Source organism: Chironomus tepperi, unplaced genomic scaffold (genome assembly GCF_022539635.2).
Source record: "Chironomus tepperi strain 1889 unplaced genomic scaffold, CSIRO-AGI_Ctep_v1 contig_58, whole genome shotgun sequence".
NCBI classification, from domain to species: domain Eukaryota; kingdom Metazoa; phylum Arthropoda; class Insecta; order Diptera; family Chironomidae; genus Chironomus; species Chironomus tepperi.
Genome location: NW_027226180.1, coordinates 1,251,383 through 1,274,886, shown reverse-complemented (window position 1 = coordinate 1,274,886; position 23,504 = coordinate 1,251,383). Strand labels below are relative to the sequence as shown.

Sequence of the window (23,504 nt, the reverse complement as noted above, 5' to 3'; positions counted from 1 at the left end):
TTGTTTTATGAATACAGAGCTGATGTAATCGTTTATACTAAATCTGAAATACTAATCTGAAATAAACTAATCTGAAATACAAATACAAAGAAGAAGTTGACGAAAATGTTGTATTATATTGACTATAGAATGTGAAATACGGTTTAAACGTAATGTTGAAAGCTACTTTGTGATGTTCCTGGAGCAATAGAATCAGACGGAAGGCTTTATGTAATGACCTAGGCTCCAAGTTGGAGCATGGTTCCTGTAAGTAAGTAAGGAAGTAATGCTGAAAGGGTAAAAATACTGAAAATGTTAAAAAAAATATTTAATTAATTTTTTTTTTTATAAATGTTATTATTTATTGATTATTTCTTCATATTTTGCATACAATCTTAAACTTTAGAGTCCAATAAAAAAATTAATTTTGATTATAAAAGTAAAAAAGTATATGAATTGACAATATAAATGATTCAGCGTTTAATAAATCAAATTTTGAAAACGTTTTAAATTTTAAATTTTCTTAATCTTAAATTTAACACTTTATTTTTGCCACTGTACCTACCTAATTATTTTAAAAGTCATTATCAAGCAATGCAAAATTCACTGATTTTTATATAAAACTATTTTTGGCAACTTAGTCATACTTAGGTAGCCTTATTCAAGCTATTGAGTACCACTAGGTTACCTGTTGACACTTTTATCAGACAAAATTCGCTCCACAGTAAATTGTCGATGATTTAATATTAATTTAACTTATTTTTACTTTGATTCTTTGATTTTTTATCGATTCCGCAAATTCCAGCCACTAAAATCAAGACAAATTGACAAAAAAGTGTCATTTAATCACTTGAATCTCAACCAAATTTTAATAATTTATTCAACTTACTGTTCAGCTATCTTCAGAATTATTTATTGACTCTGTGACTTAACATCTTGCAGTTCTATTGATGATGCGCTGATAGCTTTAACACTTACGACTTATTCCTTTATTTTCTTTGAATTTCTTCAAATTTTTATCGTCACATTTCATATTTTTTTCACAGTAAATAAATCAAATATTTAAAGACAATTTTTAATCCTGTTGAAGAAATAGAAAAGAAAAACTTGATTTAAATATTGGTTTTTTGAAGTTTTTGATCCGGTAAATTTTGGTAGCTTCCGATAACCCTGACACTCAGTTAACATTACACCCGACTACGTCACTGAATTAATGAATTTAATAATTTTAAAATGCAATGAAATTTTATAAAAAAAATTCTAGTTTTTTTGCTTTATAACAAAAATGTCTCACTGACTCGATATTGAATATCTTTAAAATTTAACAAAACGCAGAGCTCGATTCAGGTCAAGTCAACTTGAAACAATTTTTGTCAAGTCAACTTGAATCAATTTCTGCCATGAATACTTCGAGCTCTGTAACACAGCATTGTAGTTTATAATCTCAAAATGTTAATTTCACAGTATTATATCTAGTCTAGTCGGAACTTACCTTTATCATATCTCAGTGTTCCACCTTGTGCTTGCCTGCATTCCTTTCTTCATTATATTTACTTTAAATTTACTTATTTTCTTCATAGTTTATAAGAATCTTTAAGCACTAACTTTCACTAACACTATTCACTTAATCCTACAAATAGTAAACTTTAACTTCCATGAATTAACGTCGATTCTTTCCCTTTCCAGTAAGTTGTGTATTATTTGGTCTATCCAATCGTCGTCGATATGACAGTGGATCTTGCAAGTCAATTTGCCGTTGAATATTTGGATCAATTCTAGGCGCATTTCTTGGTGGATATTGATTATATGGCAAATTAGGCATATTAGGAATGTCCGGCATTGACGGTGGTGCAACAATTTGCTGTTGCCATGGCGATACAGTGTGCATTGGCATTTGTTGATTATAGAATGGCTGTTGTACCATCATATTAGGCATTTGATATGTCATGTCATTTTTCATTGGCATATCCCATGCTTCTTGTGATGCCGGTTGCTGTACTGGCATATCCCAGCTTGAAGTTTGCATAAAACTTGTCATAAGTGAACTCATAAGCTCATTAGCAACAGCACCAGTGTTCGAAAGTGTCGGATTGACTGGAAGTGGCTTTTGATCATTCTTGACTGTCGCATTCATAGACTTGACGATTTCTGTGTCTTCATACTCATCATCAGATAGGATTTGTGCCTTTTCTGGTGATTTTCTGAATGAATGCTTATTGGAATCGATGGTCGGATCAGCCTGAACCTCCTCATTCTCATATTCACTTTCTATGTCTTCATCGCCAATGTCGACATACTTCCTTAATCTCTCGACACGCTGTCGGTCTGTATTTTCAATTTTAGACAGATATGTTATCAAGTGATTCTGTTCATCGCATGTCAAGTCTGAGAAGTTCCTCAACAATGTCTTCAAGTCATCGTCGGTCAAATTTTCTAGTTCCGTAAAATTATCATCCTTATCAGACTTTCGGCTGTCGATATTTTTAGATTCTGGTGCTTTTGAAGGCTGTGGTGATAAAGTTGGTGTCGTTGGTCGACTTTGTGGCTGCTCGGCTGGTTCCTCGTCCTTGACGGTCTCAAGACCTTCTGCAATGACAGCTTCAATCATTTCTTCTAGTTCCTCTGGTGATATGTCATCTCTGCCTTGTTCAATCAGTGTCTGTGTCAGGACTTTAGCGATTTCAAGCCTTGCTGACTCACTCGTGTCTATTTGCTTGACTGGTTCCGGCTGCTTCTTTGGCTTTGCTGCTGCCATCAATTGCCTTTTTTTATTTGTTTCGTAGATTAGTGACGCAATTTGCTGAATTGCACGCTTAACTGGTGTAATTTTATGTGGTGCAACAAGATTGGCACTAAGTCCACCCTTGAGGCGTTCCTTAACTGTTTCCATAAGTATCATGTTGTCTTCATCGAATAGCAAATTGTCACATGAATTTGCTTCCGCTTTTTCCATACTTATCGCTTTAGTCAGCAATGTAATAACACGATCAGCTAGAATTCCAATGTCACTTTCAAGTGCCGACAGCAGACGACAGACAGACACTAAATTAATTTCACCATCTTTACAGTATATATCAGGTGTTGGTGACCGACGAATGTCACGATAATTTGATGCCGATCTATAGCTATGTGGACTGTCTGATATTCTGCTATGGGATCTGTCATCGTCGTACCTAAAGCGTTTACGGTCATGTCTTGTGGATTTTCGGTAATTTTCATCGTCACTTTCGTCGGATATTTCAATTGGTGACCTGGACTTGCGGATACGACGATGTGCTGGACCTGGTGAACGGGATCGATGATGTGTTCGATTATTGGCACGATTGTGATGGACTGGACTCTTTGAGCGATGACCTGCTGGAGATTTTGATCGTGAACGTGACCGATTGCTGTCATTCTCAATTTTGGACACAAATTCTTGTGTTAAATTTAATTTACGACGAATTTCAGCTTTTTTGGATGTAATGTCATGTTCATGAAGTTCCTTCATACGTTTCATCCAAAAGTCTATCCATTCTGGCTTATAATCATAACTGTTGGCATCTAAACCTTCAGCTAATAGCTCCTTGTAGCGATGACTCCAAAATGACTTCCATTCGTCCGAATATAATGGATGCTTTTCAGGATTCTTCTTATATTCAGTGAACTTCTTGTCTAAAACATCCATTGCGATCTTTACTGTAGCTTTATATTTTTCAATTATGTACTTTTCCTGCATTTTTGCATTTGACTGCTCTGATAATTCACGTGGTGTGAGGATCTTCTTTATTTCGGATTTTTTTGGTGGTAGTTCCGTCATTTTTGATGACATTGCAATCTCTTTTAAGCTAAATTTAATGAGAGAAGAAATGAAATTTATTGATAAGGAATTGAGTTGGAATATGAGTTTGATTATTAACATATAAGAATGATTGGAAATGACCCGAATGACATGATGTCGTGGATTTGATTATTTAATTGGTTTTAACCCAACATAAGGGTGTAGTCTGGGCAGTCTTATTTAATTTTGACGGATTAAGAGGCATCGGTGCATTAAAGACATTATGTCCAGCAAATAACGTCACTAATGGTCATGTTGTTGCCGTTAGGTCAACTTTTTGACGACATAGGGGTGCCCTAGCAACTAAGTTGTGCTTCTTGGGTATTGTCCCCGAGGATAGATACATAATGACCATTACCAGAGTTGACAGGACTTCGCGAGTCCGGACTCCAAAAATCCACATTGGGGTACTGTCAACTCTGTCTATGACGTTACAGATGTATTTACCATGAAGCCTTGAAGATGTCAAATGACCGTCATATGACGAGAAATCAACAAAGCTATCATGGAAAATAAATCAATAAGATCATCATCATCATTATCATCATCATCATCATGTGCCGCTGAGGATCGCTCGGGTTTGACCAAATAGTGCAGATTTTAAAGCACCATACTTACCTGATTTGGAATTTTTATATTTTTTCAACGATTTTTAAATACTTACCGTAATTATTCAATAAAATAAATTTTTTTTAAAAATTTAAAATGGCTTAATAAATTGAAAATTTGGTAAAAACTCATAAATTTTGAGTCCCATCAGCTCTACCTCATCTACTACAGAATTACTTAGAGCAGAGTATCTCTATACTAAGCTTTACTAGCGCAAGGCATCCTAGGTTGCCCTAACATCTAAAGATTCAAAATGATACTCTATACAACCATACCCGTGTATGGTATCCCGATTAATCCCCCTACCTAATCCCCAAATGATTATCCCCTCTCAACCCTCCACAAGTAAATTAACCGCACGTTATAAACAATTTAAAATTCTTAATCCTAATAACAATCACAAAATCACAATCTTCCTTACCTTTTCTCATTTCCTTTATCATATCGTCGATTATCCTCAAACTTAATTGAACTTTTCTTGACATTATCACGTGATTTTTCATTAAATTCTTCAAATTCTTCAGAATCAGAACCCGACGACACATCATCCAAAAGATCATTATTTTTTGTACTAACTGACAAAATCTTTTCAGCTTCCGGGAAATCTTCTTCGTTAAAATGCTTAAAATTTTTAATTTCTTCCGTTATTTCAGCCTTACTTATTTCATACTTTTTGTAGTCATAGACAGATGGCTTTTGTCTTTTGGATTGTTCCTCAATTTTCTTAGCTATTTTGGTCAGGACTTCTTCACGATATGTCATGTCATTGTTGAAACGTGATTGACGGTTGAGGATGCTCATGACTTTTGGGAAGTGGAGATCCTGTTTGAGAGAATTAAAGAGGGGGAAATTAGAGAGTAATTTGGGGAAAGGTTAGTTGAGAGGTGAGAGAAGATAAGGTTGCGATAAGTCGATGATATGGTTTATCAGGCATAGAGCATGCTTTTATGGTACAAATAGGCTATTATGGTACCTAAAAGTCGGTCTATTTGCCTATGAGGGACAATTGATGTTGAATAGGAAGTTGAACGATTGCCAAGTTTACAACTATTCATATATTGGTCGAAGGGCGTAGAAGAGATATGAGGAGGGGTGGGGTGGAGGGTAGGATGATGTTTATTACCCCTTAATCCACTTCTTTTTGGAGAAATTCTTCATTTTTGATAGGGATATTTGAAGCAATTATCCATAAATCATCAAATTTGAGGTGGATGCAAATAGCATCCCCCCTTCCCTCAAGGATAGGGTATAAAGGGTCTTTCTCAAATCTCTGCCTGCACCCCTGATTTACTCGACTTATCGCACCCTCTTTCACTCAAAAAATGTACCACTTTATTACTCTAATAAACATATTTTTAATATTTTGTTCCAAATTCACTTTCACTTTATCACTTTATATCATTAAAATTAATGAATTTAATATATATTATATATTAATATATTAACGAACTTATTCTTAATTATCAATAATTGAATTTAAATTAATTGAATTTAAACTAATTGAATTTGTCAATTTTTTATTTATTTCAAAAAAGACTCTAAATTTAAATATTCAATTTGTATTTATTTTTAATTCAATTTTTTAAATTAAAAAACTCAATTTTTTGAAGTAATTCCAGACTCAATAATAATTCCAGCCAAATTTCCAGTCTCATATTGTATTACCGACGACATAAAATGAAAATACATAAAAGAAATACTAAACTTATCTTTAATATATTTTCAATTTCACCATAGTTATCGTTCGTCGTAATACAATCTAATAAAAAAAAGACACAAGTTACGCTTTTTCCAGCAATCGAATTATTTTAAATTGCGATAAGGCAAGGCACATGTACGACTTGGATTTATATTATAATATAAATAATCGAGGGAGATTTAAATTGAATTTATTTAAAATATAAATGTGTGAATTATTTTCTCGAATTTTCGCTTAGTCACTGATCATAAGGAGCACATTTTGTTTGCTTGGACAACGTTATGTCGCTGATTGGACAAAAAATCGTTAAAATTAGTCATCTACTAGACATTAGATTGCCTTTATAAAGGTTTAATTAATGTTTCGGTCCACTTAGGGTTGTCATATCAGAACTCTAGGTCGATTTGGATTTTTTATACAATCTAGTCGACTTGAACCGACTTTTTCAAACAAAATCAGAAGAAGAATCAACTCAGGTTGACCCAAGTTGACTTAGGTCGACTCAAATTGACTTAGATCAACTCAATATCGGCTGATTCGCTGCTTTAAGTCACCCGAGTGACACTTGAGAATATCAAGTAATCTAACAAGAAAGCACATTGTGAAGAAATGACCGAAAATTAAGCGATAAGTCAGCGTGACACTTGCCTTAGTTCAAAATCTACGAAATCCAGCTTCAGGACAGAGTCAAGTCGACTTAGGACCAGATTTTCGGGAATATCTACACCATATGCCTGCAAGATTTGCATCATAATTCGTATCATCACTTTTATATTTTAAAAGCACTTTAAATTGACATAAACTAAGTTGAAGCTTTAAATCAACTAAAAAAAAGTCGATTTTCACCTTTAATTGACTCAAATTCGACCTCTAGGTCATCAAATTCACAATTATCACTAATTTATCACTGATTTATAATCAAAAATCCCATCAACTACTCAAAAATCTATGCAAATTCTACAAACCTTTCAAAAATTATCAAATTAATTGATGATCAACTTTATTACTTTATATATAATCTTTGAAAGACCCAGTCTTATGAACTGGACCCAATGCTACTAAGTTTTATCACTTTAACACCCCGAAAATCAATTTCACTTTAAAAAAATACTAAAATTAATTTTTTATTTACCAAATATTTCATCCGATGACGATGCGACGTAATTTGTGGAATTATATTCCTTGGATCGCATCTTTTGTCACACAATGTGCATACATAGAGCGGTTCCTTTGCCTTCTGATCATGCAATTCCAAAATGTATTCAAGTCCAATCAATGGCTTGTCAATTTTATCAATTATTGCATCCATATGACAAATTGGCTTCATCTCATCCTCAAATCCAGGTGGAATTGGCTCGCCTGGAAATATTGTTTGTGTGCCTAAAAGGAAATGTGGAAATTTTGGGAAATTATACGAAAAATAGAATCCTAAAACTCACTTTTTCCGGGTCCAATGTATGACCGAAACACAGTTGCATCAGGCGTGTAGTTATAAAGTAAGCGATTTTGATGCTTTTTGCCGGTAATGTGCGTCTGCAATGCCTTTTCACCCTGCAAGTTGGGAACACCACAAAGATGACAATTGTATGAAAAATAGCCAGCAAGTCCGCGAGGATTTCTTGAGAAAATTTTCTCAAATTGTCCATCAGAAAGCTTCTTTGTTTGGGTGAGGATGTGCTTCTCGGTGTCGATTTCTACCTAAAGTTGGGATAAAGATTAGAATTAGTTGTATTGTAAGGAATATTGTCAGGTTTAAGGTTTCTAGTGCCTTTAAATAAGCAGAAACCCTGGTCATGTATTTTGAGGAAGCACAGCGCATAGAAATGGCAGTCCTAGACTGATGTGATGCTGTCTCTATTTCAGATTAGATGAAATCTGACATCAGGCCATGCCATGCGCATTGTGTGAAGCTTGGACAAATTCTCAGAAAGGATATGACTCAGAAATGCAACCCCAGGCCATCATGACTCAAGTTTCAGGGTAGATTCAACGGAATCTTCCCAAAAGTTTGAGATAATTCAGCCATGGAGTCGAATTTTCGGTAATTTCTGCGTCGTATGACTTTCGGGACTATCAAGCTTGTTTACCTTATTATCAGCAATGTCTTATACAATATAAGGCTATTCTGCCCAAAACGTATTTCACTATAGGCAGTATAATTGACCTTAAGTCCCACAAAATATAGACTAATCAAAAAAAAAGTTTCATATTCGATGAAATGGGCATCAAGTTCAAAGAACACGGCAATTAAATTTTGTTAATGACAAATGATAAGGAATCAAAGTGAGTCGTTCACTAATTAAGCAAGAGTAGAGGGTCGGGTGAGATAATGAGCAATGTAGCTTCCATAGAGATTATACTAAGGATTAAGGGGTCTAAAAGCCAATTTTACGCGTTACGTAACAAGTGAATGACTCCAAAATGATTAATCTACAAGATTAAGACAGAATTAAAGCTCTGATGTACGTTAGATTCAGGAATGGGTCAATAACATGAAGTGAAGTGGAAAAAATCAGAACGACGGCTGCAATCGAGAGCCTTCGAATGGAATATTGATAGAATGATTGAATAGACCTGAAATGTATCATGTTTTAGCAATGAAAGATTGAAATGAGAGGAATCATTCAAAAATCCATCTTCAGATCAGCTTGACTTTAACTTAATGCTAGATTCAGCTTAAATAGCGTCACTATGGCCTGATTGTGGACTTTAGATCGACTAGTCAGATTGTGGTATTCGAGTAAAATGCCAATAATGCAAAACTCATCAAAATTGATCAAAATATACCAAAAAATTGATTCAAAAATATGAAAATAAATCAAAAAGGTCAAAAAAAGCAACCAAAATTAATAAAAATTGAGAATGACCAATTAACATCCTTAAAAACCATTTATAGTATTCTAATAAATTTGATCATTTTAATAAAAGTTCATTGTAATGTCTCTATACTCAAAAATATACATAACGTCACCAAAACAACAACAACAGAGCATAATCAACAAAAAATGCGGAATTTCTATTTGATATGTATTTTATTCTTCTAGGAACGAGCTGTGTGTTATTCTTTTTAAATTGGAAAATTCCCATTTATTCATCATAATATTTTTGAAAAATTCTTCTTGAATCTGGATTTAAGCTTTAAATTCTTAGTAAATTGAGCGACAATCTCTAATTTAATAATAACACAATTTAGTCAGTTTTGTGAATTTTGATAATACTTAGTTAGTCTGAGCCAAATTGACTTGGTATATCCAAAAATCCGATATCAAGCCAGCATGACTCTGAAACGTTGTCAGATTTAAACTGAATTCCGGATGTCAGACGATGTAGATATGACCAAGATATGACCGAAAATTTGACTAAATACTAAGTCAACATATCTTTATACTGAGGATAGAATTCATTTAATCTGGTCTGTAGACAAAGTCACTTGGGTCAGGAACCAGAGTCCCCTGTGACAGGAACCAGAGGCATCTGGGTCAGAAGCCAGAATCACCTGAGTTCGGGGTCGGATATTCGGTCAATTCTACGTCATGTGTCTTTTCGAAATTCGCAAAATTTGAACCGAATTCCCTATTTGACAAAGAGTATGCTTTCATGGTACAGAAATATCATCAAAATGCCTAAAAGCAGTCTCTTTGCCCGATATGGATCCATCATCAAATCAGAGTCACGCCAGTCTAAAGCAGATCGATCATCCAATTTAAGTCTCATATTCTGAGAACCTGTATTACGTTCAGTTTCACCATCAGCGTATATACAAATAGTTTTATTAAATAAATTTTAATAGACATAATCATTGCGAATTATATGGGAAACTTGCTTATATTAAAAATGATTGAGGAACACTAAAGTTAAAGCCACATCAATATTAATCAAAATAATAAATGAGCCACACATATGTGACGTATGCAGATTTGTGGCTTATTTATTATTTTGAAATTGTTTTTATTTCAGAATGTAAACGAAGGGTAAAGGCCGTAGGGTGAACGGGTTTAGATTTTGTTTCAATTTCTTGGATTATTTCTTGAATTTTTTGGATTATTGCCTAACTGACCTATCCACGAACAAGCCCCTTTGCTGAAATATATGTCGATTACTTTTTGAACCCATCCGTATCAAAATCTTGACCCCTCATCCCCATCTTATGAGCATTAATGACCTTTAACCTAAACCACCATTTCCATCCTATGGGTATGCTTATCACATCAGCAGGAAATTGTATTATTCTTTTCATTCTGAATTTATTATAATGTATTTTAATGTGAATGGAATCATTTGAGTATTACTGTACTTAGAATGAAATTCCCAAAAAAATGATTAATTCCAATTATTCCAGATAATTTTGGAAATACAAGAAGCGTATATACATAATCTACATGTCAACTACGTGTGAGATTTGTGTGATCTTGTACGAAGAAATACTCTAATTTTGACCTAGACAAAGAGTGGGCTAATCTGAAAGGAATGTTCATTATAGCATGAGAGCAATGTTCATCTAGTATATTTAAGGTGACCAAGAACTCTCGAGAACATGCTATTTGTCTGTTAGGAGGTTGGGATGACGATTGATTTCTATTGATCCATTATGAATCGTAGGAGGTTATTGACTAGGTTGAACAGGTTTCAGTTCCTGACTAAAATGGCTATTTTTGCTAGTTTCTGGATAATGGGTAGTCAATTAGCAGACGGAAGCTGGCGATAGAACCAGTTTTAGGCAACATCTGAGGGAGGCCATGGATCACAGTTGATCTGTATTGCCATCAAAGTAAAAGTAGATAATACGAAGTATTATAAAAGAGAGATTGGTCTCTTATAACATTCAAGGTAGGGAGTAGAAGGGGCGGAGAGGTTGAGCACCAACCTATCCCTCCCCCCACTTTTAGAATACATCTAAATGAAGCTGATTCAAATGATGGAAATTACTAGAATTAATAAGCAAATGAATTCAAGGCTGATTATCTCATGGTTTTTATCAATGCCAGTGGCGTACTAATGAGCGATAAGGTGGAGAAGAAGGAGGAGGAGGAGAAGGAGGAATAGAAGAAGTAAGGGTGATGTAAGTCCTGTGATTTGTAACTAAACCTCCACTTTCTGGAACAAATTCTTCAATTATTTATCCTTTTCATGAAACTTCTAAACTTTGGACTCTATAACCACATTGTAGACCCCTCCGTCACTCCGACCTACGTCTCCAATAGGGATGAGGGGAAACACACTCATTCTGAAACATTTCGTAATTTCTGAACATTCCCACAACACTATTTTGTATTAGACATTAAAATATCAAAACTACGTACGCCACTGGATGCCACACAACCTCACAAATACAGATACAACTTCTTTATATCACAAATAAGTTCAATTGTAGTGCAAAAAAATGGTGAAATTCAAATGAACGAGCATTTTTAAGATTATTTTAAAACTCATTATCACTTTGTGGTTAAAAACTCATTGCCTAAATATAGCTTAATCACTTACTTGTTGCATTTTATTAGTTATTTCTATATTTATCCACTTTTTTTGTATTGTTTTATATTTTAAATTATTTTTAAAAACTTTGTCTCAATTAAAATGACATTTAACATAGATTTTTCATTTCTTTTAAATGTTTTTAAAACTGAACATAACTTTATAAATCATAAAAACTTGATATGGATCACTAAAATTCACAATAGTTCCACTAATTTGCCAAATTGATGTTTTTTTTTTGAGAATATTTTATTAATGGCGACTCCGAATTGATCAATACACGTTTAACACTCACTGTGTCTAAAACAGAAATGAAGTGATGATATGTAGGCATTGGAGAGTTTGAGTGAATATGGAAGTAAAAATTGAGAGAGAAGATGTTTTGGTATTGGTGAGCATTTCCCCTTAAAATAAAGTTTTTTACGATCTCATCATTTGAACTTGTTGGACCGTCATATAGTTTTTAATATTAGAATGAATTATTGGCAATTTTCCTTTAAAGAAGCTGTTGATAGAGACAGTATTGCATTTAATATTGATAATTGGCAGAGCAATTGGCGGAATCCACCGATAGAGCCAACTTTAGGCGTCATTTGAAGATGACTCGAATGGATCTCAATTGTTGAGTACGGTCAGTGAAGTAAGTAAGTAAGTTGACAATTTAGGAGTGTATATAATACTTGAAGTGCCCAGGTTTTTCATCTTGAGGCACTGCGATCATTAATCTGTTGTAGATCACCTTTTAGACCAAGGGTCAGACACTCCAGTGGTACAGTACTGTACTTACTGTACTTTTCATACAAGTACTTAGGTACTGTCCATACAAGTACAGTAAGTATTGTACTGTACTTACTGTACTTTCTTATAAATTCAACATGTACAGTAAGTACAGTATTGTACTTTTGGAATGTCTGACCCTTGTTTTAGACTTACAGTTTAAAGTTGGATCCGAACCACTTGCAAGCTCTGCATATTACAAAGACACGAGGTTGTCATGAGACCTGATGTATCCTGTTCTGTACCTAGTTACAATTTGTGTGAGCAAGAAAGTGTTTTAATCACTAAATATTGAAAAAAATGTCAAAATTTTGAATATTTTTTAAGAATTTTAATAAATTTGAATTTGAAAATTGAGTCAATTTGTAAAAACCAAATTTTTTGTGTGTTAACTCTATGTAGGCTCTGCTAGATTATCTCTCTCATGAGAGGATTTTGTATTCTGGGTATTCATCAAATTTACTCTCTTTACTAGCTTTCCTAACTTTTCCTCTCTCATTGTTGCTATTACTAATACAAATACAAACACGTGGCTTTATATTTGATAGAAACTTATTAGAAATTTAATAATCTTTTGTTTTGTCAATTTATATCAATCAGAGCTTGAAGTTGACTTCAATTTTATATGACCTGCCCATATGCAATACAAGTCGACATTTGTAAAGGATTGATATGGATATTTTATTAAAACACTTAGAATCTCATTTCCATCCCTTTACGTTACGTAATAAGTGAATGTCCCTTTTGATCAACAGTTTAATGACTTCCCATCCAATCACCTCCTTTTGTTAAACGTCACGTCAATTTCAAATACTTCCTTAATATTCAAATACAAGTCGTTTCCATGGCATTTATTGTTAAATGTTTACTTTCTGGATTATTCTGTTTAGAAGCATCAAAAATTCAATCAAAAATCAGAATTATCAATAAATCATACTTAATAATAAAGCATCATCATGGATCCCAGCAAATTACAAGGAAAAATGTAAGAAAAATTACAATTTTAAATCACAAATTAACTAAAATCTCGCCCAAAAACCAGTCGCGAGCAGATGAAGCGTGAAATCAAAGCTAGAATAGACAGCGAGAAGAAATGGAGTTTCATGGCCAAACCAGAAAATAATCAGCACTACAGTCAATCCTATCTCAATGCCAGAATTGCTGAAAGATTTTCACAAAATGCAAAAAATCGAAAAAATTCATCAACAAGTCCATCCCCAAAACTATCCGACACTGACGGCAGTCAAGGTGAATCTTACTTTGTATCACCAGTCATGTACGAGTCACTCAATGTCTGTCGATGTGGACGTAAAAAGGAAGGCATTCATCTCATCAAGTGCCTTCAAAAATGTGTCATAAAATATTCGGACGGTGAAATGTCAACAGGATCGTCGCCAGTTGGTGAGAAAATTGACGTTGAACCAAACATTCCGAGAACATCAAATGGACTTCCTGGATTTTATTCATCCAAATATACACATTTAGAGAGATCAACGTTCTATGTCACTCCAAAGGTTCATCTTAAACATAAAATTACTGATAATATTTATAATAATATTATTATTGGATAAATAAAGTCGAGGAATAAAGAAACCCGAGCAGCACAGTCACTGAGGCATTTTTTTATCGTCGATTCCAATTGATGGGTGACGTCATGGCTCTTTTATGTCATTTCTTGTATTTTCTAGAGCTTGTCTACTTGCTAATATAAGAAATGACATAACAGGACATTTGATGTCTTGGAATCCACCAATTCTGCATCTTAACCATGTACTTCATAGACACTAGCTCTAAAAGACAAAGAGCATCCTTTCCTGGTACATTAAAAGCACTATTTCCTGAACTGAGTTCAGTATAATTTCAGGAATCAACCCAATGATTCAATTCCGGGGTTAATAACCTCTAATAGGTACTTAACAGCTTTGAATGACACATAAAGCCACCCATGGTCTAAGGGGCCCCCATGGCTATGCCCTCGAATAATGCACAAGTCACCTAACAATTACTGAGTCATAAATTCACTTATTGAATTCGCCAGCCGAATCAAAAATAGAGAAATGAGAACATAAAGTGATATTTGCAGATATCAGTTCACATTATCAATTTGAACGTTCAGTCGACGTTTTGTGCTTCACTTGTGAGGACGAAAAAATTTAATTTTTTTATTAGAAATTTTTAATCACATTTTATTAAAAAGATGAGTAAGTATTAGCTAAAAAGTGGGAGTTTTGAGAAATTATTTCAATTTAATACATTAAAATATCCAAAATTTGTTGTTTTTAAATGTGAAAAAAAGTCACTGTATCGTAAATTTTATCTTATCATAACATTTAGTCTTCAGATAAAGAATAATTGCACTTTATAAGTTCGTAAAAATTAGATTGAAAATTTGTTGTTTTGTTAGATAATGATTGGACATTTTGGTTTAATTTGGTGTTAATTGGTTGAAAATTTGTGAATTAAATTGTAAAAATTTGAAATTATTCCATTAAATTCCACGAAATTCATAATCAAGTCCCAAAACATACTCCAAAAAGCACAATTAAATCAATCTATCGATAATCCGATCACAGGCTGTCGTGACCAAGACTTGATACCTTGGCAGAGTCATGCCGACTTGAGTCAAGACTGTGGATCGGTTAACCGACTTGTGGTGTTCGGGTACACGTCATAGTAAAGATATAGACAAGTGTCTTTAAGCCGGCATTACTAAATCGTTTAATTTTATTCACTCAGCTCTCCAGGACACTTCTTGCCTTTAGGTCGACGGTTTCCTTTCAAAAGCTAATCCGTTCAACCATCCGTGATTTTTTCTCTCTAGAAAGTCCGGTTTTGGGAAACAAAAGTCTTATTTTGGGAACAAAAAATCACCACAAACGGTCTGAGATTCTATTTTTCAATCAAAAAAAGATAACATTTGTTACAATTAGAATTTTAAAATGCTTTTCACAGTCAATGATCTAGACCAAGGTGGCATACAGAGTTGGAAGCCTGCTAATTCCTTCTAATCCACTTCTCAAACATCAAAGCTCCCAACTATTTCAACTAGGGTTTCCATAAATCTCGCATAACTTTCGTATTTTCAAGAGACTTAAACCGAGACTTTGACCATGACTGAGGTAGCGACTGAGACTGAGACTGAGACTCAGACTTGGACTCGGACTCTGACTCTGACTTAGATTCAGACTCAGATTCAGACTGAGACTTAGACTTAGACTGAATCGGATCCTGAGACTGACACCGAGACTGATTAGTCTAGATCTCAAAGTCAACAGCCCCCTCAATCCCAAACTCCATCCCTACGTCACCATCATAAAGTCATTGACTACCGGTTGACTTGATCTAAATTACTCATATTTGAACACCTTTTTTTTGTTATCATAGCACAATGACTCAGTTACTCACTACATTGGAAGCTTATCTTTGATTTTGTTGCTTTTATCTTTTCTTCCCGTGTATTAAACTTTTTATTTTATTTCATTAAGATAAGAAGTTTATTTCACAAGTTGCTGTAACTTTGTTGTTTTTTTAATATTAAGTATCTGACAAGTTAAAATTCTCATTAAGTATTGATTAATTTATATGATTGTAAATACTTAAAAATTGGTTGCAGAGATGGTTTGGTAGTTGAAAATGGGTAATGGGGGGATAGGATGTGATTAAGGTGTGATATGTAGGGTATTTTGATGTCTAGGTGACGTCAAACCTTGAAACCGAGACTGGTAAGTCTCAAGAAATTTTAGTCAGAGGTTGATCGCATGTATAGACATAAATCCGTCATTTCTAGAGCTTGTCATGATTTGTCAAGTTTGTAGCTTGAGATACTGTTGACAAATCTATGGCTGTTACACTGAGATGGGTTTAGTGGTAATTAGGGTTGAATTTGGAGTTCCTAGGATTCGGTCCTAAACTATAGGTTCCTACTAAACCCTGCTAACAATAGACTGTTACACTCGGAATACCTAAATCCTGATTCTAAATCAATCTGAATTTATGAATCAATATTTAATACCTTATTTCTTACAGATTACCATTGGATACCATCATCAGTACATCAAGGTCTTCCAACCGGAAATGTTGTCTATGCTGGAAATGATTCAGATGGAAGTCCTATTTATATTGGACGGTAAGTTCAAACAATGCTATAGCAAGCAAAGAGCGTGCTTTCAAGAGCAGAGCAAGTCTTTTAGAGATGCTCATTGAGTATATTTCGGGTAAGCTAGTTCTCGAGAGCATGCTCTTTGCCTGTTTGGGATGGGGATGGCTAGTTAATATCCAGTTGTTGTCTAGTTCTAAGGTCTTTTTGTACAAGTATTCGGGTTTTATACCTAATTGAGTCAACTACAGTCGAGCTTACCATACAAAATCCCCAGTGTCCACATTGAGTATTGGTATATTTTAAGTAATACATGAGCTGCTTTGTCAGTTAGATTGTATTACACAATTATATGATTCAGGATATAGTTTGACACAATCACGTGTATTCTGGATGAATTGGAGCAAACCCAAAATGCATATAATACAAAAAAGACGAGTCATTAAGCATGCATGACTCTATCATGACTCTAAATTGACACTTTCTATCCAAAATACCCAATTGCTCATCCATATCCACATCATATGCCTTCCAACACTTAAATCACACACTTATTCATCTCATTTCCAATTCCAGTGCATTCCATGACGGAGATCAACTTCCAGCCAAAGTAATTCCAAGCAAACAAGCTTGCTATGTCTCCCATAATGGATTGGAAGTGTTCAAGCAACACTTTGAGTATTTATCAGGTACAGGATTTTCATGGGTTGCATCATCAAATGGACATACACCAAAGGGTGCTGTTATTGCTGGAAGTACAGTCACTGGTGAGCCATTGGCCATTGGACGTGCTCATCATGAGGGTAGTTTGACACCTGGAAAGGTAATGCAGTGGTTTTGGGTTTGAATTATCAATGGATTAATATGATTGTTTGTTTTAGATTCACAAAAGTCATGGATGCTTGTATTTACCATATGGAGGTGCTGAACAGTCAACTTTGTACTATGAAGTATTAGTTTGTCCTCAAAAATGTGAGTATTATGGATGATAATTGATTTTATGGTTGATGGCATGATTTGGTACGGCTTAGGTCATGTTCCAGAGGTGCACCTATGCCAAGTGTACCTGGTGTATCCACCAAGTGCCCTATACCGTCAAATATGAAGCATAAATCATTATTATCGACTAATTTCCTGTACTTTCCTTCAGCAAACTGGCTGTCGATATCAGCCCACGCTCCATTACCACCAAATGCTATTCATGCTGGAACTGATAGTGATGGATCTGCAATTTATGTCGGTAGATGCTATCATGAAGGTGATTTGATTCCAGCAAAAGTAATGCCGAGCAAAAATGTCGCTTATGGTAAGAATGAAGTCGATTTAAAGTTTTGACCCCAATAACCCCTTCCTGGCTACGCATCTGAGTCGATATTTTGACATAACATGCAAGCCTTCCTGGACTATACCTGGATTTAACTCATAAAATCTCAATTTCCATCCTCAGTATCCTACAATGGCCAAGAAATTCCAAAATATAGTTACGAAGTCCTATGCGGTGGCAACACACAATGGGTACCAAGCAGTGGCGGTTCACATCATCCAAATGCTGTTGCTGGTGGACATACAACATCCGGTGAGACATTGTTCATTGGACGTGCTCCATGGATGGGAAGTGTAACATGTGGTAAAATTCATCCATCACATCAAGTTCTTTATATACCATATGGTGGCATGGAAGTTGCTATTGGAAATTATGATATTCTTATTGAATATTAGGGTCACTTCCTGGTTTACGCGTGGAAGTTTTTTGTAATTAATTATTTTGTTTAAATATTAAAGTGAATTTTTGGATTTTATGAGATTTGGTTGTTTTATTGGGTATTGGAGGAGATTTTGGAGGACTTGTGGGATTTTGGAGGTCATATGGGATTGTATAGGACCTGAAAGGGGGAACTGAATGTCATTTTAGACCTGAAAATCCTAAAAAAATTAAGAAATAGAAGAATTTGGTTCAATTTTTTGTACATTAATTAATTTTATTCGATTTAAACTATTTCTAACTTCCAGGTGGAACTGGGCTGCTACTTTTCTTAAATTACAACATATTTCCTAAACCTTAACTTAATTCCTGCAATTACTTCTTTGAGTCATCCTAGCTTTGATTCTTTGTCCTTGAATCTCCTTTAAGCCACAGATCTCGACGACGACAACCCTACATACTGTCCATGCTTAATTGAACTACTTCCATTAACCTTCTGTGCATTTTCAACATTCTTCCTCATTTCGTAGTCTTCCTTAAGCATTCCTGGATAAACGAATTGTGCATCACATTTTGGACAGTTGGAACTATCTGATTCCAATAGCTTAATTACAGCACATTCATAACAATAGATTGTTTTGCAGCATGGCGTCGTGACTGGCTTTTTGAAGATGTCTTTACAGATGCTGCAATAGTAGTTTTGGGGAATTTGATAAGTTTCGACTTGTTGGATGTTAATCTGCTGTTGCTGACTTTCTGTCTTGTTCCTTAATGACATTGGAATTCCTGTCATTTTCTTTGATTCCTGACGTGGAGCTTTTGGGGCTTTAGGATCATATCTGACTGGTTTTGTGACTACAAATGTACAGTGACGAACAAAATGTCCAGGAACGTGACATTTACGGCAGACATAACCACGTGGTGGAGCTGAGAATCTACATTGTGGCTGAGTTTGGTAATTTGTATACTCGAATGTACTTTGCATCATCATTGCGAAGATTTTGTCTTCCTCAGTTCCTTTCATGGTCGTTAAATCTTGGAAAACTGATGCGGGTGACTTGGTGGTCGCGGGTCTGATTGGTCCGAGTTGCTTGACTGTGCTGATTGGTGCAAATGTATTGGTTGTGTTGATTGGTGCTGCTGGAACTTCCTGATTATAATTTTTGATGAATTTCTTTGTTTTTCCAGATTGATTTGCTGCTGGAACTCTCATGACTATTACTGATGTATTTTTTGGAACTAAGTCTGTATCTTCGGTGTACTTCTCATTGTTTGATAGATTTGAAATCATTAAGTCAACATTCTCACTACGGCCAAGCTTCCTTTGTTTGTAAATTTCCTTCTTGATGTCAGCAACTGAAATGTTAGTTCCAGTAAATAAAATTTGACTGAAACTGTTTTCAGACTTGAACTTGTATCTGATGCAATTCATTCTTGGATTTGGTATATTAAAATTTGACTTTATTTATTAATTTCTTGAATATCTTTTACAGATTTGATTAATTGTTTCCGAAAAGCTGGTGATTCTGAGTTATTGGTAACTGATGCTTTAGTTGATCCTTGTTGTGTAACTGAAGTTCAGTGAATGTTGAACTGTCTAGTTTTAGAATCACTATTTATTGCAAAAAGTTTGTGTAATCCCAATGAGAATCTCTGTAGTTTGGTTGTTTGGTACCTGAAATTGAAGAATGTTTGTTATTATTCTTGAATATCATAATAAATTTGCAAACTTTTTTGATTAATTATGCAAAATTGTAGCTATAAAAAATTATGAAATTAACTGGGCATTAATGTAAAATTAATTTGAATAACATTTGTATAGATGGAGTTACTATTGTAGTATTTTTAACGAACGATAGATGGCGCTGAATTAGAAAATGATATTTCATAATTTTGAAATTTTTCGCCGAATATACTCAATTAAAAACCATTTCAGCTTTTTAAACTATTCTTTACATAAAATACTGGTATTCTGTGTCATATTTTAATGATTGTCGGTATAATAAGCTCAATATTAAGCTAGTCAGCTAATCAGCCGGCATGGTGATCTATTTAATATAAATTTACCTTAACATCTAGTGAAAAATTGCTAATATGTGTGAATATAAGGAAGCATTCCAGTGATGATAAGATCAGCATTTAGTATATAAAGAAGCAACGCTATACGGGTTCTAAAATTCCCTAAATAACACTGAGAGATGGTACAACAGATCAAATATCGCACTGTATTTTTGTCTTCGATGAACCCTAATCTTTATTCTATATATCTATCTAAAAAGTGCTGAAAATGCTAACTTGATAATTGATAACTTGAACTGAAAACAAACTTGGGATGATTCGATTTTAGGGAATTTTTAGATCAATTAAACGTGTTGACTATAACAAAGTTTCAAGTACTATAACAATGTTCCAAAGTAGAACTTAGGCTAAAACACAATAGCTTCCATCTGACTCCGTAGCTAACTTTGTTACCTAGTATGTCACGAATAATATGTTCACACGTTAAGCTGACAATCCTTCTTCACTGTTCTGCGCCAAAATCATAGCTACTGTTAGTAAGTAAATAAGCCGGCTAAATAATTTTATTTTCGCAATATTTCTGTAAATTTCACAATTATTTGGCAATTTAACATTTTTTTTTTGCTTAAACTTTATTTCAAAATATGACATACATAATTATTACAAAATTCTGCTACAATTTTACACAAAAAATTATAAATTTCAACCTATTTAATAAAATTACGAAATTCCATGACTCACCGTTGCCTCAATTGTATATCACGTCTGTTCTCGTCTCTACTTGAACTTAAAATGTTTACTATAATCAGCTGTGTGAGCAATATTAAGCATTTCTCTCAGAAATTCTTCAATGTTTTCCATGAGCGAATGTTGAATGTTTCAGTCAAAACATTTAACATTCAACATTAAAATGCGGCACGAGTTTGTGTTTATCGACAATTTTTTTCTTAAGAAAACTTCTTAATTATATTTGTCAACTTGATCAGCATAAGCTGAATTGGTGTAATCGATAGTTAAACGCAGAATGTCACCAAAGATTGATTTATTTGCAAAATTTTCAATGTTTTTTGCATGAATGATGAATGATGACATTTCATAATATGCCTTAATGTCGTTAAATAATATGAAAAATAGTGTGTTAATTGAAAATGTCAATAAAAGTATTTAAATATTTGTATTAGAGCTTTTATTTGTCGTCCGTAAAAAAAATGAGAAGATGCCAAAAATAAATATGATGTTAAAGGTGGCCTTCATCTCTTATTTGTGCGATTTTAGTTTATTAGAATAACGAAAACATGATGATTTGACACAATTTTCAGGCGAAATGGATTATTTTGTAGAATCTGCACGTTTTTACTTTTCATTGCTTTTGAGCTTTTTCTTAGATTTATTCGCAGGTGTTGAACTTTATTTGGTTGTGAAAGTGAAGTTAGAACTATTTTTTCAGGCAATTATCCAACTGACACAATGCGGTGAACCGCAATTTTCAATCGTAGTTTGGCGTCATGCTTCTGTCAAGGCTATTTTGTGTCTTGGAGCTGATTATGACTAGATACCGGGTTTAAAAGCGAATCATGTTTCAGCACTTTGCTAGAGTCAGGCCGACTTAGAGTTGAATTTAGGATAAATTACCACAAATTGCACTATTCAGCATAACATGCCAAAATACGCTAAAATCCAAAATTACTTGCTAATTTTTGCAGTCAAAACAACAAATCATTCATTAATTATCATAAATCAAATAACAATCAACATTTGACATCGTCATTGACCCTTCAAAGCCCTTTAACAATTTAATGATTTTATGTCTAATACATATCCATAAAGAACGATTACTTAATCGACACTTAACATATTATTGTAATAATTTATAGACATTCAAGTGTGTCAGAACATTACAAAACATCTTCTGGTAGCTATTTATAAATATTGACAAAAATAAAGGCAAATAAGCCATGATATTTTTGCAGAATAAATCCTGAATATCTTAAGTGATGTAATGTGTATAAAAAATATTACAACGTTGTGAATGTTTTTTTCCATCTTAATTAGGAGTCGGTGTGGATGAGCTGTTGAGTTCAAGGTTGTTGTGCATGTATTGGATATATGCAGTGATCTATGTGATCTAATAATAAAAGTGATGAAGGGTCGCGGTAATGTGATATGTTTTAGAGCTTGTACTAATGACACAAGTCATTAGACACGTGTGCATGTGTATGGACTGTAGGGGTGCGAAGCTACTGGATAAATAACGGATATATGATATTTGAATCGGTTTTGTCACTTTGGGTGTTGAAGGAAAAAGGAATAAACGTGTTGTGATATTTAATTAATTAAATAAGTTGTTTTTACTGGAGTTAAGACTCTACATGGACATTTTGCAACAATCAAGGGTGTGCAACTACTCAAAATAGTCTGAAAATGGTGATTCGACTTAAATATTGCACCATCCTAGAGTCATGCCGACCTGATATGACCCCACATCCTCATACAGCTCCACAATTAGTGAACGTTCATCCTTTCTAAAATTCACACAGTTAGAGACAGTTATCTCCACCATAAAATGACACAACACATATAATTCTAAGGAAATCTTATCTTTTATTTAAGATTATTTCAAGTTGACTAGGTTGTTGAAAGTTCCAGAACAAAGCAGAATCAATTAGCATTCATAATTTTTCAAGATTATCTACAAAATTTTACTTTCAAAAAAATCCTATCCAAATCTGAAGCATCCTAATGAATTTAAAAAAATCCCGTTTATAGACATTCTGATCAATTAATGACGATCGAATGACTTCATGGTTTTTTTCATTTTTATTTCACCATTCTCCTATTATTTTATTATACTTTTAAGTATCTGACGAGTTTTGGAAAAATTCCCCGAAATTAACTTAGTAAATATTTGATGTGCTATGGATGGAATTTTGAGGATTATGATAAGTTGATTGTGATGATGTGCAAGGGTGTTGAATTGACTGAAAATCATTGAACTATGAAGGTTAATCGGTTTAGGACCGAAGAAGACCGAATAAAACCGGAGAAGACCGAAGAAGATCGAAGAAGACCGAATGAAGACCAAAGAAGACCGAAGAGAACCGATGAAGAACGAAGAAGGCCGAGGAAAATCGAAAATGACCGAAGAAGACTGATGAAGGCCGAAGATGACCGAAGAAAAACGAAGAAAAACGAATGAAGACCGAAGCAGACCGAAGAAGATCGAAGAAGACCGAAGAAGACCGACGAAGACCGACGAAGACCGAAGAAGGCTGAAGAAGACCGATGAAGACCAAAAAAGACCAAATGAAGACCGAAGCAGACCGAATAAGAC

The 23,504-nt window shown here is 34.1% G+C and overlaps 4 protein-coding genes across 7 annotated transcripts; 2 read left to right on the top strand and 2 right to left on the bottom strand.

Annotated features, from left to right (window-relative positions):
• Positions 1-346: 346 nt before the first annotated feature.
• LOC139100164 (uncharacterized protein CG7065-like) lies at positions 347-11,874 on the bottom strand. 4 transcript variants are annotated; one of them, XR_011545410.1, is made up of 7 exons: positions 11,589-11,874; positions 7,547-7,805; positions 7,240-7,487; positions 4,830-5,230; positions 1,472-3,806; positions 869-1,060; positions 348-787 (listed from the first exon to the last, which is right to left on the bottom strand). XR_011545410.1 is itself a non-coding variant. In XM_070652768.1 (5 exons), exons 1-5 carry the CDS (start codon positions 11,595-11,597, stop codon positions 1,640-1,642), a joined length of 3,084 nt encoding a protein of 1,027 aa, XP_070508869.1. In that variant the 5' UTR covers positions 11,598-11,874; the 3' UTR covers positions 347-1,639. The 4 variants fall into 4 exon arrangements, 1 of the variants encoding a protein (XP_070508869.1); XR_011545409.1 differs by having other exon boundaries at positions 347-787; positions 869-3,806; XM_070652768.1 differs by having other exon boundaries at positions 347-3,806.
• Positions 11,811-13,991, top strand: LOC139100178 (uncharacterized). The gene is made up of 3 exons (XM_070652784.1): positions 11,811-11,970; positions 13,247-13,341; positions 13,399-13,991. Exons 2-3 carry the CDS (start codon positions 13,313-13,315, stop codon positions 13,925-13,927), a joined length of 558 nt encoding a protein of 185 aa, XP_070508885.1. The 5' UTR covers positions 11,811-11,970; positions 13,247-13,312; the 3' UTR covers positions 13,928-13,991.
• Positions 13,992-14,445: 454 nt separating this feature from the next.
• LOC139100171 (uncharacterized) lies at positions 14,446-18,256 on the top strand. The gene is made up of 6 exons (XM_070652777.1): positions 14,446-14,557; positions 16,383-16,482; positions 17,029-17,275; positions 17,334-17,424; positions 17,603-17,758; positions 17,900-18,256. The coding sequence occupies exons 1-6, from the start codon at positions 14,554-14,556 to the stop codon at positions 18,169-18,171; spliced, it is 870 nt and encodes a 289-aa protein (XP_070508878.1). The 5' UTR covers positions 14,446-14,553; the 3' UTR covers positions 18,172-18,256.
• A 322-nt stretch (positions 18,257-18,578) lies between these two features.
• LOC139100394 (uncharacterized) lies at positions 18,579-19,586 on the bottom strand. The gene has a single exon (XM_070653010.1). The coding sequence runs from the start codon at positions 19,584-19,586 to the stop codon at positions 18,579-18,581; it is 1,008 nt and encodes a 335-aa protein (XP_070509111.1).
• Between the last annotated feature and the right edge of the window lie 3,918 nt (positions 19,587-23,504).

Excerpts from the sequence above, each read along its gene's own strand:
- LOC139100164 (XM_070652768.1), bottom strand. Across the intron at positions 5,231-7,239 it reads GTCATCGGATGAAATATTTG|GATCTCCACTTCCCAAAAGT; the intron begins GTAAATAAAAAA and ends TCTCTCAAACAG. Across the intron at positions 3,807-4,829 it reads GATAAAGGAAATGAGAAAAG|CTTAAAAGAGATTGCAATGT; the intron begins GTAAGGAAGATT and ends CATTAAATTTAG.
- LOC139100178 (XM_070652784.1), top strand. The coding sequence starts at position 13,313 with ATGGATCCCAGCAAATTACAAGGAAAAAT. Across the intron at positions 13,342-13,398 it reads AGCAAATTACAAGGAAAAAT|TCGCGAGCAGATGAAGCGTG; the intron begins GTAAGAAAAATT and ends CCCAAAAACCAG.
- LOC139100171 (XM_070652777.1), top strand. Across the intron at positions 17,276-17,333 it reads GTAGTTTGACACCTGGAAAG|ATTCACAAAAGTCATGGATG; the intron begins GTAATGCAGTGG and ends TGTTTGTTTTAG. Across the intron at positions 17,759-17,899 it reads GAGCAAAAATGTCGCTTATG|TATCCTACAATGGCCAAGAA; the intron begins GTAAGAATGAAG and ends TTCCATCCTCAG.
- LOC139100394 (XM_070653010.1), bottom strand. The coding sequence starts at position 19,586 with ATGAATTGCATCAGATACAAGTTCAAGTCTGAAAACAGTTTCAGTCAA.